Raw genomic sequence first — 12,973 nt, 5'->3', positions numbered from 1 at the left:
TGCTAGGGGTAAGACTTGCCTTTAAAATCAAATTAAAAAGTAAATGGGCCCCAAATGTCAAGCATCTGGGACTCCCAGGGAAATGCAGACACTTTCGGAGTGGCCAAGCAAAGAAAAAATGACTTCATGTTCTACTCAAATAGCTAGTTTTCTCCAGTGATGTTAAACACTTGATGCTTAGTATATGCCAAGCTAACTATTTAGGTTATGTTCTAGCTAGAACTTTGCACACATTAAATTCCTGGCAACCGTTAGCAGCTAACAGCCAAATATAACTGCTTAATAGGAATATAGCTATTTCAGTAGAACACAAAAACATGTTTCTTCACTTTACTTTCAGAGTTCAACCACTCTGAAAGCATCTAATTTTCCCTGGAATCCTACACTCTTGGCCTAATTTGCATCAAATCTGTATTTCTGATGTTTGAATTCATGAGTTTATATTTTGAATATATTGAATTTTTCTTTTAAATCTCAAAACCATAAGCAGTCATTAAGAATGAAATGTTTTAAGAGTCAAATCTTAACCTTAGAAAGTTCAAAGCAAAAGTGGGGGAAATGGCAAAAATGTATGTTTATTAAATACACCACATAAGTAATTGTGATGTTTATATAATACAAATTTTCATATAATACAAAATTCATATTGAAATATTTCTGTCAGCTTCCTAGCTCCATATTAAAGTAGATGACAACAGTGCAGAAGATTCTAGTGTGGGCAGAAACCACACAGGAAGGAGCTTGACAAGTGGCCTAATGCCAACCAGGAGGGAAAGAAAAAAAAAAAAAAGAGAGAGAGAGAACCAGAAAAAAAAACACAGACATGGCAATCTCCTTCTCATGGAGCCCTCGAGTCTGCCATTGGGAAACTCGAATCAGCACAAACCAAACAGTCCAACCCCAAGAGACGCGAGTCAGCGCAAGGCGGCGTGTTTGTTATTGCACATGCTTGAGGTAAACCACAGGCCCTTGGATTGTAATAATAAAGTATGGCGAAGTGAAAGGAACTTTTCTAACGACATTTACATCTGTTTCATGAAAATTTATTGATGTTAAAAAAATAAACCCACAAAAAAACAAACAAAAACAATGGCCCCAAAAAACTAAATATGATTTTGTACATACCATATCTTTCAAATTCACAGGACACTTGTGTTCACACAGGAGTTGGACAATCACAACGTTTCCGTTGGCCGCTGTGAGAGAAAACACAATCAGTGCACATGCTTAAAAAATAAATAATAATAAAAAAGGACAATGCTAGCGCTTAGCATATTTTGTGGACAGTGAGTCACTCTGGGGTACAAGACAAACCTCCACCTCCAACGTTTAATACTGAAACCTTGTTATCCACTATAGAAGTCGCTTTTGCTTGGCTATGCCCATGCTGGTTTTTGGCTAGTGGACAAATCTTTTTTTTTTTTTTTTTTCGAGCCCTGTCCTGTCTGCAAGGTTAAATACAATTGCAATGAAAACATGGACATCTCTTGACCAACACTGGCCTCCTCCTGAAGAACAAATCTGCTCTGTTAGCTAAATTCTGGGCCGGGGGAAAAAACAACAACAACAACAAAAAAAAAAAACAACCAACCGTAATGCCATTAATGAGGAAGCCACATCCTCCAATAAGTCTAGTCCTTCTGGTTATAAATTACTGTATCACCTCAAATACCATTAACCAGGAGAAAGCTGTTGAAGAAATTAAATATTTCAGACTGTTGACCTTGCAGTGACCCTGTCCAGTTCTTCGGCTGGTTACAATAATAATTCCATATAAATCCTATAAACAAACATTCAACAACTTGTTCTTGACATATCGTGCTAACGAGAATCTCGGACAGAGAGATAACCCAAAAACATAATGCCTCCAGCACATAGAGGCCATCACTAGCAAAATCTGTTGCACAGCAATGTTGCAAAGTAAAGCAGCAAATCCATTCGATTAACTTGAATCATTCCTGGTACCAATACTATGGAGCTTGTGGTCTGATGTTTCCTTGGGTTCCCCAGGCACAACTATAGTTCCTACCTGCAATTACTCTTTGACGTGCAAAAATGAAAGTAAAACTTATAACCGAAGTTTCATCGGATCTTTCCTGCCATTAAATGTGTATAGAGACATTACGAAGAAAGAAATTTGGAAGGAAGTAGCAGTATTATCGCTGCCACTGCATACATGTCGTATAGTAATCTGCTAACAAAGCTAATATGAAGCCAAGTACGTAACATAAATCGATCAATGTCACACTGAATGCATTATGCAATTTCTGGTGCACTAGTTAGTGTTAGAAGCTACAGTATAATTTATATATTTATATATATATATTTATATATATATATATATATATATATATATATATATATATATATATATATATATATATATATATATATATATATATATATAAAAAATATATACATACATACATACATACATACATACACACTCACACACACATATATATTTATATGTCACTGGAACAAAAAAAAAAAAAAAACAACAGACATGTTACACCCACGAGAGACAAACTACAATCAACGAATGCTACTCTGAATGTAGAGTAATGGTTGCATTCCTCATCACAGCCCCTCATTTCATTACTGTGAACATTCAGCTGTATTCAGTGGAAGAGACCGAGCATTCTTCTAAACAACACTGCACTCTACACCCAAGAAAATTGACCAACAGCAATTCTCATTGATTGAAAGGCAGTTTGTAAATAAAACGGAAACATGAAGTGGCTGACGTCTTCAAACTCTCCCGAGTAACAAGCACTACATGATACCCGGTCAGCAGCGGCTTGGACGCTGGTAATATGAAAAATAAATAAATAGAAAAACAAAACAAAACAAAACAAAACAAAAAAAAAGCTCCATTTTGAGCAGGCGTAATGTCATCTTATCAGCACAGTGCTACTCTGACGCAGGAGAGGGACCGGCTGGTGAGCAATTTCTCCTCTAAAAGGGAAAAATAAATATGACCTCCGTGACCTCACTGCACTCTGACTGGTACAGGTCCGGATTTAATAAATGCTTTTATTAGCGCCAAGGACAAACGGAAGTGCTGATGCTGAGAGACATTCCAGAAAAAGCAATCAAACCGGTAAGGACCAAACCAAGCAGCAACCACAGACCATTCCACTTGTTTAATCAGATCATCCTGGATTCCAATCAACTATCAAGTGTGCCGCCTATTTAGATGAAATGAAAGCTTACAGCCGTACGAGTCTGAATTCCTCAAATTGTTCTTAAAACATATTCCTTAAAACCTTGAAAGTTTCTTACCTGCATGATGAAGAGCAGTCCTCCCACCGCTGTCCAGAGCATCTAGAACACATTTACTCTGTAGAAACAAAGAATTACATCAGAAACTTGACCAAAGGCTTACTGAATTCATCAACCTTATATATATATCTTACTGAATTTCAAAACATTCCAGCATAAAACTAGCATCTAATATTTGTCCTGCTTTGTAGTATTCTCCAAGCAGGGCAAAATAACATTATTTAAATATTTATTATGAAATATACTATGAATTTGTGGGGAAAAAAATTCTTAATTTTCAGTGTTTACTACATAACACTAATCACACTGGTTTCTGCCCTCAGGCTTACTCTGTTTGGCTGCTGAAGACTAACTCCATCCTATGCCAGTGATTCTCAAACTTTTCAAGCTACTGTACTCCCTTTCAATAAAGCCATGCACCCATTTAATAATAGATTACTCGATTATAAAAAGAGTGAAAAATATGTCCGCCACATGTTAGTCTCAAAAGCAGCTGTATTTTTTTTTTTTCCTGTATTGTCATTGGTAGAAGGTGGTGAACCAGTTAAAAATAAATAAATAAATAAATAAATAAATAAATAAATAAATAAATAATTCACTTGTTCATTTCGCATTTGTTCCAGTATATTTTTATTTGTGATTATTTTCAACCCTGCAGCTATACAATATATTCGATTTAAACATTCAGTAATCATTGTTCAGTAATTGTTCAATTTAAGTAATCGTCGTAATTCCTCCAAGAGTACTCGGACCCCCATTTGAGAAAGTCAGCCATTAGCTACGGTGAAATGCAAGGCACTTCAAAGGGGGGAAAAATGCCCACAGTAGCATTTCGAAACTGAAGTAATGAAATAATAAAAGAAATAATTCCTTTACAAAGGCAGCACAAAATAGGTGTTTTCAAAAAGAACAGTAAGTGGGCACTTTGACACACTGCGCTGATTTTATTCCGATGGGGGGGGGGGGGGGGGGGGGTAATGGCAGCACCGTTAAAAAGGTCACGTCCAAGTGAGAAACTTTTCACTTAGTAATATTAAATTGTACCCGAATTGAATGAAATTGATGAAAGTAGTGGTGCAAGAAACCTCTTTAATGTCGGATTCATCGGATTATCACCAAGTTAACTGTCCAGCATTTGTGCAGTCAAATGTGTCACAAGTAAATCTGCAAAATCAGACAAAACCCCTATTCAGATTGGATTGTTTTACATGGGGAGATGGGGTAATGCCATTATTACCGGAGTATCTCTGGGATTTTTGTTCCATCTGAATCTGACATGTCAGTCATTTTTACAGACTGTGGTGTACACATGACCAGGTAAAAATATATGTAGTTCAAATTGGCGCATTGAATTCCTAAGCCAGGTAAAGCCTTCAGAAGGTCCACTAATGGATGATCCACTAATGGATGGATAGACAAAGTGGATTAAAGGGATGGATTGGATTGGATGGATGTGTGGGTGGTATTGGAGAGACTGGTAGATGGGATTGGATTGGAGAGACCGATGGATGGACTGAATCGAAAGGATGGATGGATGGGGCGGGCTGGTTTGGTGGGATGGATTGACTTTTTAAATGGATGGATTGTATTGGAGGAATGGACGCGACAGTGTTTACACGCCAACTAATTTGAAACCATTCCATCACAGATGTTGAGGGTGATGTTAATAAATTCACCCTTAACTCAGTATTCATTTCTCGTTCATGTGCTCATGGAACCCAGACCAAAACAGGCATGCAAGTTCAACGCTGCTATAACAAAAAAGACTGCGAGTTCTGTTCAAAGGCCCGTTTTTTTGCCTTATTTTTTTCGTCTCACAGGATATCCATCCCAGCAAAGCTTCAAAAAGAAGAGTCTCAGGTTTAAATAAGTTGCCTAGAGGTGGAGGTACAGCTGAACTTGGACTTAACTGAGCCGTGCGAAGATAAGAAAAATATTTCACAGCACTGTATTCATGTGAATACATGTGTCAATACAGACTATTATCAAGGTTGTAGGTTTTCAAACAAGCTCCACAAACTTCAGTGTTCCTGCCGGACATCGAACAAATACCACGATTCCAACCAGGAATGCAAACAGAGCTCGACAAAATGCTGGAAATGTCCATGCTGATGAAATCATGAAAAAATAAAATAAAAGTGCAGATAGTTTGCTGTACAGCCCGAGCCCGAGGATATTTACACGTGTAGAACAGCACATTTCTGACTTGCCTCACTTTATGATTTCAGATGGAAATCAGACATCCAGCTGGGATTGTTGATGTTTTATTATTATTGTTTAATCACAAACCAAATGGTAAATGGCGCACTTATATAGCACTTTTATCCAAAGCGCTTTACACTGTGTCTCATTCACCCATTCACACACACACTCTCACACACCAATGGCAGCAGAGCTGCCATGCAAGGCGCTAACTTGCCATCGGGAGCAACTCGGGGATCAGTGCCTTGCCCAAAGACTCTTCGGCATGTGGAGTGACGTGGGCCGGGAATCGAACCGCCAACCCTACGATTAGTGGACAACCCGCTCTACCACCTGATCCACAGCCCCGCCAAATAAAATGCAGAACAGTAATTAAATACTGGAAGTTAAGCTGTTAAGGGGCAGTGGTGGCTTTATAGTTAAGGCTCTGGGTTACCGATCGGAAGGTTGGGGGTTCAAGCCCCAGCACTGCCAAGCTACCACTGTTGGGCCCTTGACGCAAGGCCCTTAACCCTCTCTGCTCCAGGGGTGCTGTATCATGGCTGACCCTGCACTCTGACCTCAATTTCCTAACATGCTGGGATATGTGAAGAAAAGTATTTCACTGTGCTGTAATGTATACACGATTAATAAAGATTCATTATCATTAAGCCTACACATAAAATACACACGGTGCTAGCTTAACTTTAGCACATTTTTGGTTTATTAAAAAAAAAAAAAAAAAAATGTAGCGTGAAGCTGTTGTGATGCGGTATAATGTTTGTCTTTAGTGTTCTTCACCTGTATACTGGAATGATTTAAAAACAGACAGTCAGGTGTCACTCAGAACAGGATGGGTTCACTTTCGAGTCTGATTCCTATCAATGTTTCTTCTGCTCATCTCAGGGACTTTCCCCTTCTGTTATCTCTGGCTTGCTCAATAGAGATCTAAATCTACATCTGGGATTTCTGTAAAGCTGCTTTTTTCCTTTGTGGACTGTTAAAAGTGCAAGACATATAAACTTTGAATTGAACTGAATCACTTCATGACTGCCTGAACTGAAATCTAGTTGTATTTTGAGGTCATTTGGGCAATAAACACCCAGCATTTGCACTTGGTGTCACCTTATGGCTTTATCAACAGCTGTATAATCCACATGACTCTTGGAGGATCGCGTTACGAAACACAGAACTCGCTCATGCTGTAAAACTTCATTCAGAAACAATGTGTGCATTATTTATTTATCACACTGATTTTCCACAGCACACTGTGATAAAATAAGCAGGAAAAGCATACAAGACAAGGCTGGGTCAGCTACCATGGAACTTTCTGTTGCAAGTCTATTCGTTGTCTGTAGGTTTGGGGTTGGAAAACTTCCGTGGTGGGAAGTCACACTGTATAATTACTTTCTTATTGTATTTAAATCTATACAGTTTAAAAAAAATAAAATAAATAATAATAAAAAAAAGCCTTATTTGCTTTTAAACATTACTACATTTTAAAAGAAGATGCTTTATTTTTCAGTACTAAATTTCTCTATAATAAAAATTTTAAAGTCATAATGTGACTTTTTAAAGCATCAGACAGCCTAAATTCCTAACAAATCTAAACTTGACCGTGAGAATGAGACTCAACGCCATCACTAGGCATGCTGCTTCGTCATTGGTCCGATATCTTGCTCATGTACTTGCAAAATTAATACATAAATAAAATTGGATCCCACATGACGTACTCTAAAACAATAATGAACAGACAACAAAAGTAAAGCAGAAATGCATGACACTACTTTACCTGTATGAGCTTTTTGGCACATTCCTGGTGGTTGTTTTTAGCAGCAAGGTGTAAAGCACTAAAACCTAAAACAAATGGGGGGCGGGGGAGGGGCATACGACAACTGTGAGCTGCTTCTGAAACAGCTCAATTAAACACAACAGTGGTGTATGTTTGAGAAACCAACCTGTTTTACTGGTATTTTGGATTTAACCAGTCTTTTCTATATAAAAGCCACAAGTACAAATAAGCACTATTATTTAAAAGTATAGCAAGTACCTAAAATTCAAAAAAATAAATAAATAAAAAAATACTAAATGTTTTGTGGTAATTAAAATAATTGTCTAGTTCATACTTTGTATATTGGACCGATTGAAAACACAAAGAGCTTGTGTGAAACAGTTCTTTAGAATGTAATAAATAATAGCATACAGTACTTGGAAGTAATACATGGTGCACAAAATGGAAGTTGAGTATGTATTTACTATGCGAAAATCACCAGGTAAATTTCAGTACCTAATGGTCTGAAGTAAACACAATAAATACTGTTAAACTGTGTCAGTAATTAAAACCCACGATGCATTTTAAAAATCCAACGATCAAGAATGTAGGCAAAAACATAGAAAGTGCCATTAAATACTATGCAGCTGGAGAAAGAAGACATCACTTAGACGAACCTGAAGCATCCGCTACAGACACATCAGCTCCGTGGGCCAGGATGATGGCGAGACACTCGGCCTGACCCCGAGTCGCTGCAATGTGCAGACTGAACGCGAGGAGACACACACACACATTTAAAACTTAATCAGGATTCAGTAACATATGTACAGGCTTTATTAAATAACATTACAAAAATATTACGAGTACACGGTCATGCATGAATTAACAATAATGTGTACTTTATGTTTATTCATTCAGGTGACGCTTTTACCCAAACTGACTACCAGTTGAGACCGGATATATCCCAGCAGTCGCGTTAACGATTTTGGACTCCCTTCAAAATGAGAACCTGACAATCAAATGCTGTAAAATGCATCCAAGTGAATCAATGCAACTCGGACTCGAGCTGCAACACTATAGATGTTACACTACAGCTGTAACTATATTCAAAGACTGAAGCATCATTCGTCTTTTGTCTTGTTTTTAAATTAAAGTACTAAGACATTAGCTCTTCATTTTTAAATGATCTAGTAAGTGGATTACAGTCTGCTTCAAAATTATTGGAACGACAAGGCCGATTCATTTGTTTTTGCTGTACACTGAAGACATTTGGGTTTTAGAGCAAAAGATGAACAGGAGAAGAGAGTTTAGAATTTCAGCTTTTATTTCCTGGTATTATATGTAGATGTGTTAAACGACAAAACATAACACATTTTGTATCAGACTACCCAACTGATCGGTGAGCAAAAAAATATCGTGACTGACGGGTGTTTCTTGTTACCCGGTTGTGTCCTGTTAGATTGATTGTTTAAACAATTAATAGCTACTCTTGGTTTTAGCCTTCAGTTTCACCTGTGAAGGCTGCATTTGTTGTTAAAAAGGATAAGCCAATATGAAGATCAGAGAGCTGTCACTGGGAGTCAAGTAAGCCATTTTGAAGCTGAGATAAGAGGGAAAATCAATCAGAAGCATTGTACAAACACTGGGCATAGCCAATACAAAAGAAAGAGACCACTGGTGTACTGAGCAACAGATACAGAGTGGGTCGGCCAAGGAAAAACAAAAGCTGATGACAAACATTGTGAAAGCTGTAAAGACAAACCCAAAAACAACAATCCATGATATCACCAACAACCTCAGCAAGACAGGGGTGAAGGCTGTGTGAGATTTGGCAGGGTGACTGGGGGATTTCCCCCCTCTGGTTTTGAGATCCCTGCCTCTGCTGAAGTATTTTTTTTAACCGGTGAGCAAGTGGAAAATCTTTTAGTCTAGCCAAGTCAATCACCAGGCCTTAACCCAATTGAGCAGCATTTCACCTCCTGAAGAGGAGACTGAACAGAGAAACACCAGAAAACAAACAACAACCAAAAGAGGCTGTGGTAAAAGCCTGGAAAAGCATCACAAAAGAAAATAAAAAAAATAAATAAATAAAAAAAAACAAACACTTGATGCGGTTCTTGCAAGCGAGGGATATGCAATCATTTACTTCAAGACTGATCTGTTCCTATACTTTTGCTCACCTAAAAAAGTGGGTGTTCTGATACAAAAAGTTTTATGTTGTTTAACACATCTAGAAGTAAACACCAGAAAATAAAAGCTGAAATCTGAAACCCACGTCTCATATCAGTCTTTTGATCTCAAACCCTCTTTTGAGAGGGTATAGCAGGGTATAGTCTTTGGTGTATAGCAGAAAAAAAAAAATGAATTGGCCTTGCCGTTCCAATAGTTTCGGAGGGGACTGTATTTGATTAGACAATTATAAATGATGTACTTTCATTTTCACTGCTTTAAAAAAAAAAAACCTCAACAGATGGGATCTTTTTTGACTCTGATCTCTTCCTCATGCTCGTAGGCGATTTTTCAGCTCAATCGTGTATCCGTACTGCGAGTGCTGTAAAAGTGCTTTAGAGATCCAATGAAATAGACTTTAAACCAAGCAAAGAATCCAGGCAACTTTCTCCTTTAATAAACATGCTGATTTTTGGCTTTGCTGACACAGTATCAGGACAGAAACCTCAATTAGTAATTCAGTTAAAGTTTGGATCAATAAGGCCTGTGGTTCTCGCTGTACTCACGCCGACTTGCCCTCGCCATCCAATTTGGTGGCATTTGCTCCCTTCTTGGCAAGGAGCGAGGTGACCTTCTCCGTCTCTCCATGCTCCACGGCGCTCAGGAGACGCTCGTCATTTTTGCTCCATTCGTTGGTCTGAAAAAGCGATAGCAGGTGGGTTGAACAGCATTCACAATAACAGCACTGATGAATAGAAGGGTTTCAAATGTTTTCTATTTTTTTGTAGAAATCCATCAATACAGCCTAGCACTGCACATATTACACATTTCTCATACTTATTTTCTCAAATATTATGCGCCAATTTCTACCAAAATACAAGCACTTAATTTCCAGTTACATCTTTTTTAAAAATCTAAATCTTAAACGTAGTTCTTTGTAGACATGGAGGGGTTCATCAGTGTCTTTTCTCCACCAATACCGTGCAAGAGTTGCAAATTCATTCTTGATTAATTGCAGGCCAGATGCAGTGCCGTTCACCTGTACAGTATTTTGTCCTATGCACAAATGGCCAACAGCCGTTTCATTTCTGAATGGCACAGGATCAGTTTCATGTCGCTGCATCTTGCATTTCAATCATATTGCCATGCCTTGCGTTTTGTCAAATCGCCAACATCTTGTCATTTCGTCAAATAGTAATACCTCACGTTTTCAACCAAATCGTCAGTCCTCGTATTTCCATCGAATGCAACCGAATCGTCGAAAACACCTCGCATAGCGTTTGTCAGATTGCCACATGCCTTGTGTATTTTTCAGATCGTCACACTTAAAACATGCATGCATTCTTTATGAATTTCTGTAAGCCATGCAATTATATTTATGTCCTTTACATGAACTGCCCCCCTTTCCATACACTTTACGGTATTCTTTATTTAAACAGTTTTTTTAATTAAAAAATAAATACGCAAGACTACTATCCACTTGAGAAAATTGTGTCAGTGATTATACTAGCAACAGGCTGCCGAGTGGCGCAACAGAAAAGTGTTCTCCCCATCACCGTGAGCGTTCTCCTAATCAGCTAATTAGAAATAAAATCAAGAAACCAAAACATCATGTTTCTAATATGGGAACATCATATTTCTAACACACTTTTCAGTGTTCTAGCAAGACAGTAGTGACTACATTTACATGGACAGCAGTAATCTAATTATTGACCTTACTCCGAGTAAGATAATATTGTGATTAAGGTGTTTACATGAGTCGCTTTTAGAATATTCCTTACATGTTCCTGTGTTACATGTTACAGAAGATAGATAGATTAACAGCACACGTCATTACGTCACACCGTCCGACGTCCCTCCAGAATTTCACATATCAACATACAGTTAGTCTTCATTATAGTACCGTGCATATAGTTTTGGGTGTTTTTATTTTTAATTTTTACGAACGCTTCCAGTGCGGTTAATTATTTGTCATGCTATACGTGCTAATAGACGACTGCTTGAAGCCGTGCGCTGCGTCCCAAACCGTGTACTTGCCTACTGTATAGCAGCCGAGATACATGTATGTCTGCTAAACTCTTGTTGGCCGGAAAACGGTTGAGCGCTGCCGTGTGTGTACGCGTCCTGTCGCAAAATGCGGTGAAAACTCTCACATGACGATAATAGTGTGATTAAGTTGTTTACATGTCTGTAATACACGTCGATAATGCGACTAAAACGGGAGTACTCCACACGTCTTAATTCGGTTTGTGTTTACTTCGAGTATGATCTTAATCGGATTAAGGTAATTAAAAATTGCTGTTTACATGCTAGTTTCTTAATCAGAGTATCGTCTTAATCGGGTTAATAGTGGATTATTGTTGTCCATGTAAACGTACTGAGTCAGCGCTTACTGTAAGGTGAGTCAACCTGCTACGTGTGGCATACAGATTTTTCTTTGATACAGGTTATAAGAGATCAATCAATGTTTCATGATGAAATTGTACAAAATATAAGCAAAACATTTATCCTCAAATATCAATTGGAGCTACTAAAAAAAATAAATAAATAAAAAATAAATAAAAACCCCGAAAATGCTGAAACATTTGTTCCCAATTAAATCATAATAAACTGTCTATATATAAATGAAGAATTGAGTATAAAAAGACGGAAAAATTCACTGGAAGACATGATTGCACCAGACCATTTTTGGTCACACTACATGATAGTTTTTGAGTTCATTCAAATTTAAACAGGCACAGAACTGATCGCATTCCACATGACTGCTATATACATGGCAATTATACAGCAGTACTTCAAAAAGTGAACATTTTTCTTTCACGTTTTCTCGTTGGGTTGTCTAACAGAAAAGTCTCAAAATGGTCTTTTCTTGATGGTCGCACCAAATGATATCTGGGCAACTTTCATGAGTGAATTATGAAAAATGATGATGCTTTGGGTTCTGGTCAGTAATGCAAGACATTTTTGAAATGATGCCAAATGTTCCCAAGTCACCAGCCTTGACGACATGAAGGCTGAAGACATTTCATAATATATTATATATAGCACAATTTTTCAATTTTGACGAGGAAAGAAAAAGGAAAATAAGTTAAAAAAACCTATGAAAAATGAAAAGTACCATGATATTTTCAAAATGTATCATGATGCAATTTATCAAAATATTAATATAATATCCACACCACTATTCCATTCATATTCGGCAAATTGCAAACGCAAGTTCATTTTAGGCTTTATGCAAGGTCACAAATCTCCACACGGGAAATTAAGTGTCTGTTTGATTGATGTTGATCCAAACAGGAAAAGAACATGAATCAGCATGAAAGAACCACCACATCAGGTCATACAGAAAGCAAGCAAAAAAAACAAAGACTGGCTTAATGTCACAATAACCCACTGAACAGGAAGGAAGAACTGAAAGCAACCCAGGGTCAAAGAATTGTCTTGTACAGAGAACTAAACACTGGTTAAAGATAACCTGAACACATAGGCTTCAAAATGTCCTTTTTTGGTACTTGGATTAAAGGACATTACACCAAATGACACAGCATGTAATAAACACGAACTGAG

The 12,973-nt window shown here is 37.6% G+C and overlaps 1 protein-coding gene across 5 annotated transcripts in view; it reads right to left on the bottom strand.

The window, feature by feature from the left end:
- The window catches only part of rai14 (retinoic acid induced 14), a 71,644-nt gene that overhangs the window by 26,018 nt on the left and 32,653 nt on the right, over positions 1-12,973 (bottom strand). For all 5 annotated transcript variants that reach the window (XM_017492769.3, XM_017492770.3, XM_017492772.3 and 2 more), the window contains exons 3-7: positions 9,973-10,103; positions 7,915-8,003; positions 7,259-7,323; positions 3,286-3,343; positions 1,126-1,196 (exon numbers count right to left, since the gene is read on the bottom strand). In XM_017492769.3, the coding sequence (XP_017348258.1) occupies positions 1,126-1,196; positions 3,286-3,343; positions 7,259-7,323; positions 7,915-8,003; positions 9,973-10,103 (414 nt within the window). The remainder of the gene's footprint in view (positions 1-1,125; positions 1,197-3,285; positions 3,344-7,258; positions 7,324-7,914; positions 8,004-9,972; positions 10,104-12,973) is intronic.

This window comes from Ictalurus punctatus, chromosome 18, assembly GCF_001660625.3.
Source record: "Ictalurus punctatus breed USDA103 chromosome 18, Coco_2.0, whole genome shotgun sequence".
In the NCBI taxonomy this organism is placed as follows: Eukaryota; Metazoa; Chordata; class Actinopteri; order Siluriformes; family Ictaluridae; genus Ictalurus; species Ictalurus punctatus.
The sequence above is the reverse complement of the archived record's forward strand: the minus strand, read 5'-3'. Positions and strand labels throughout refer to the sequence as shown.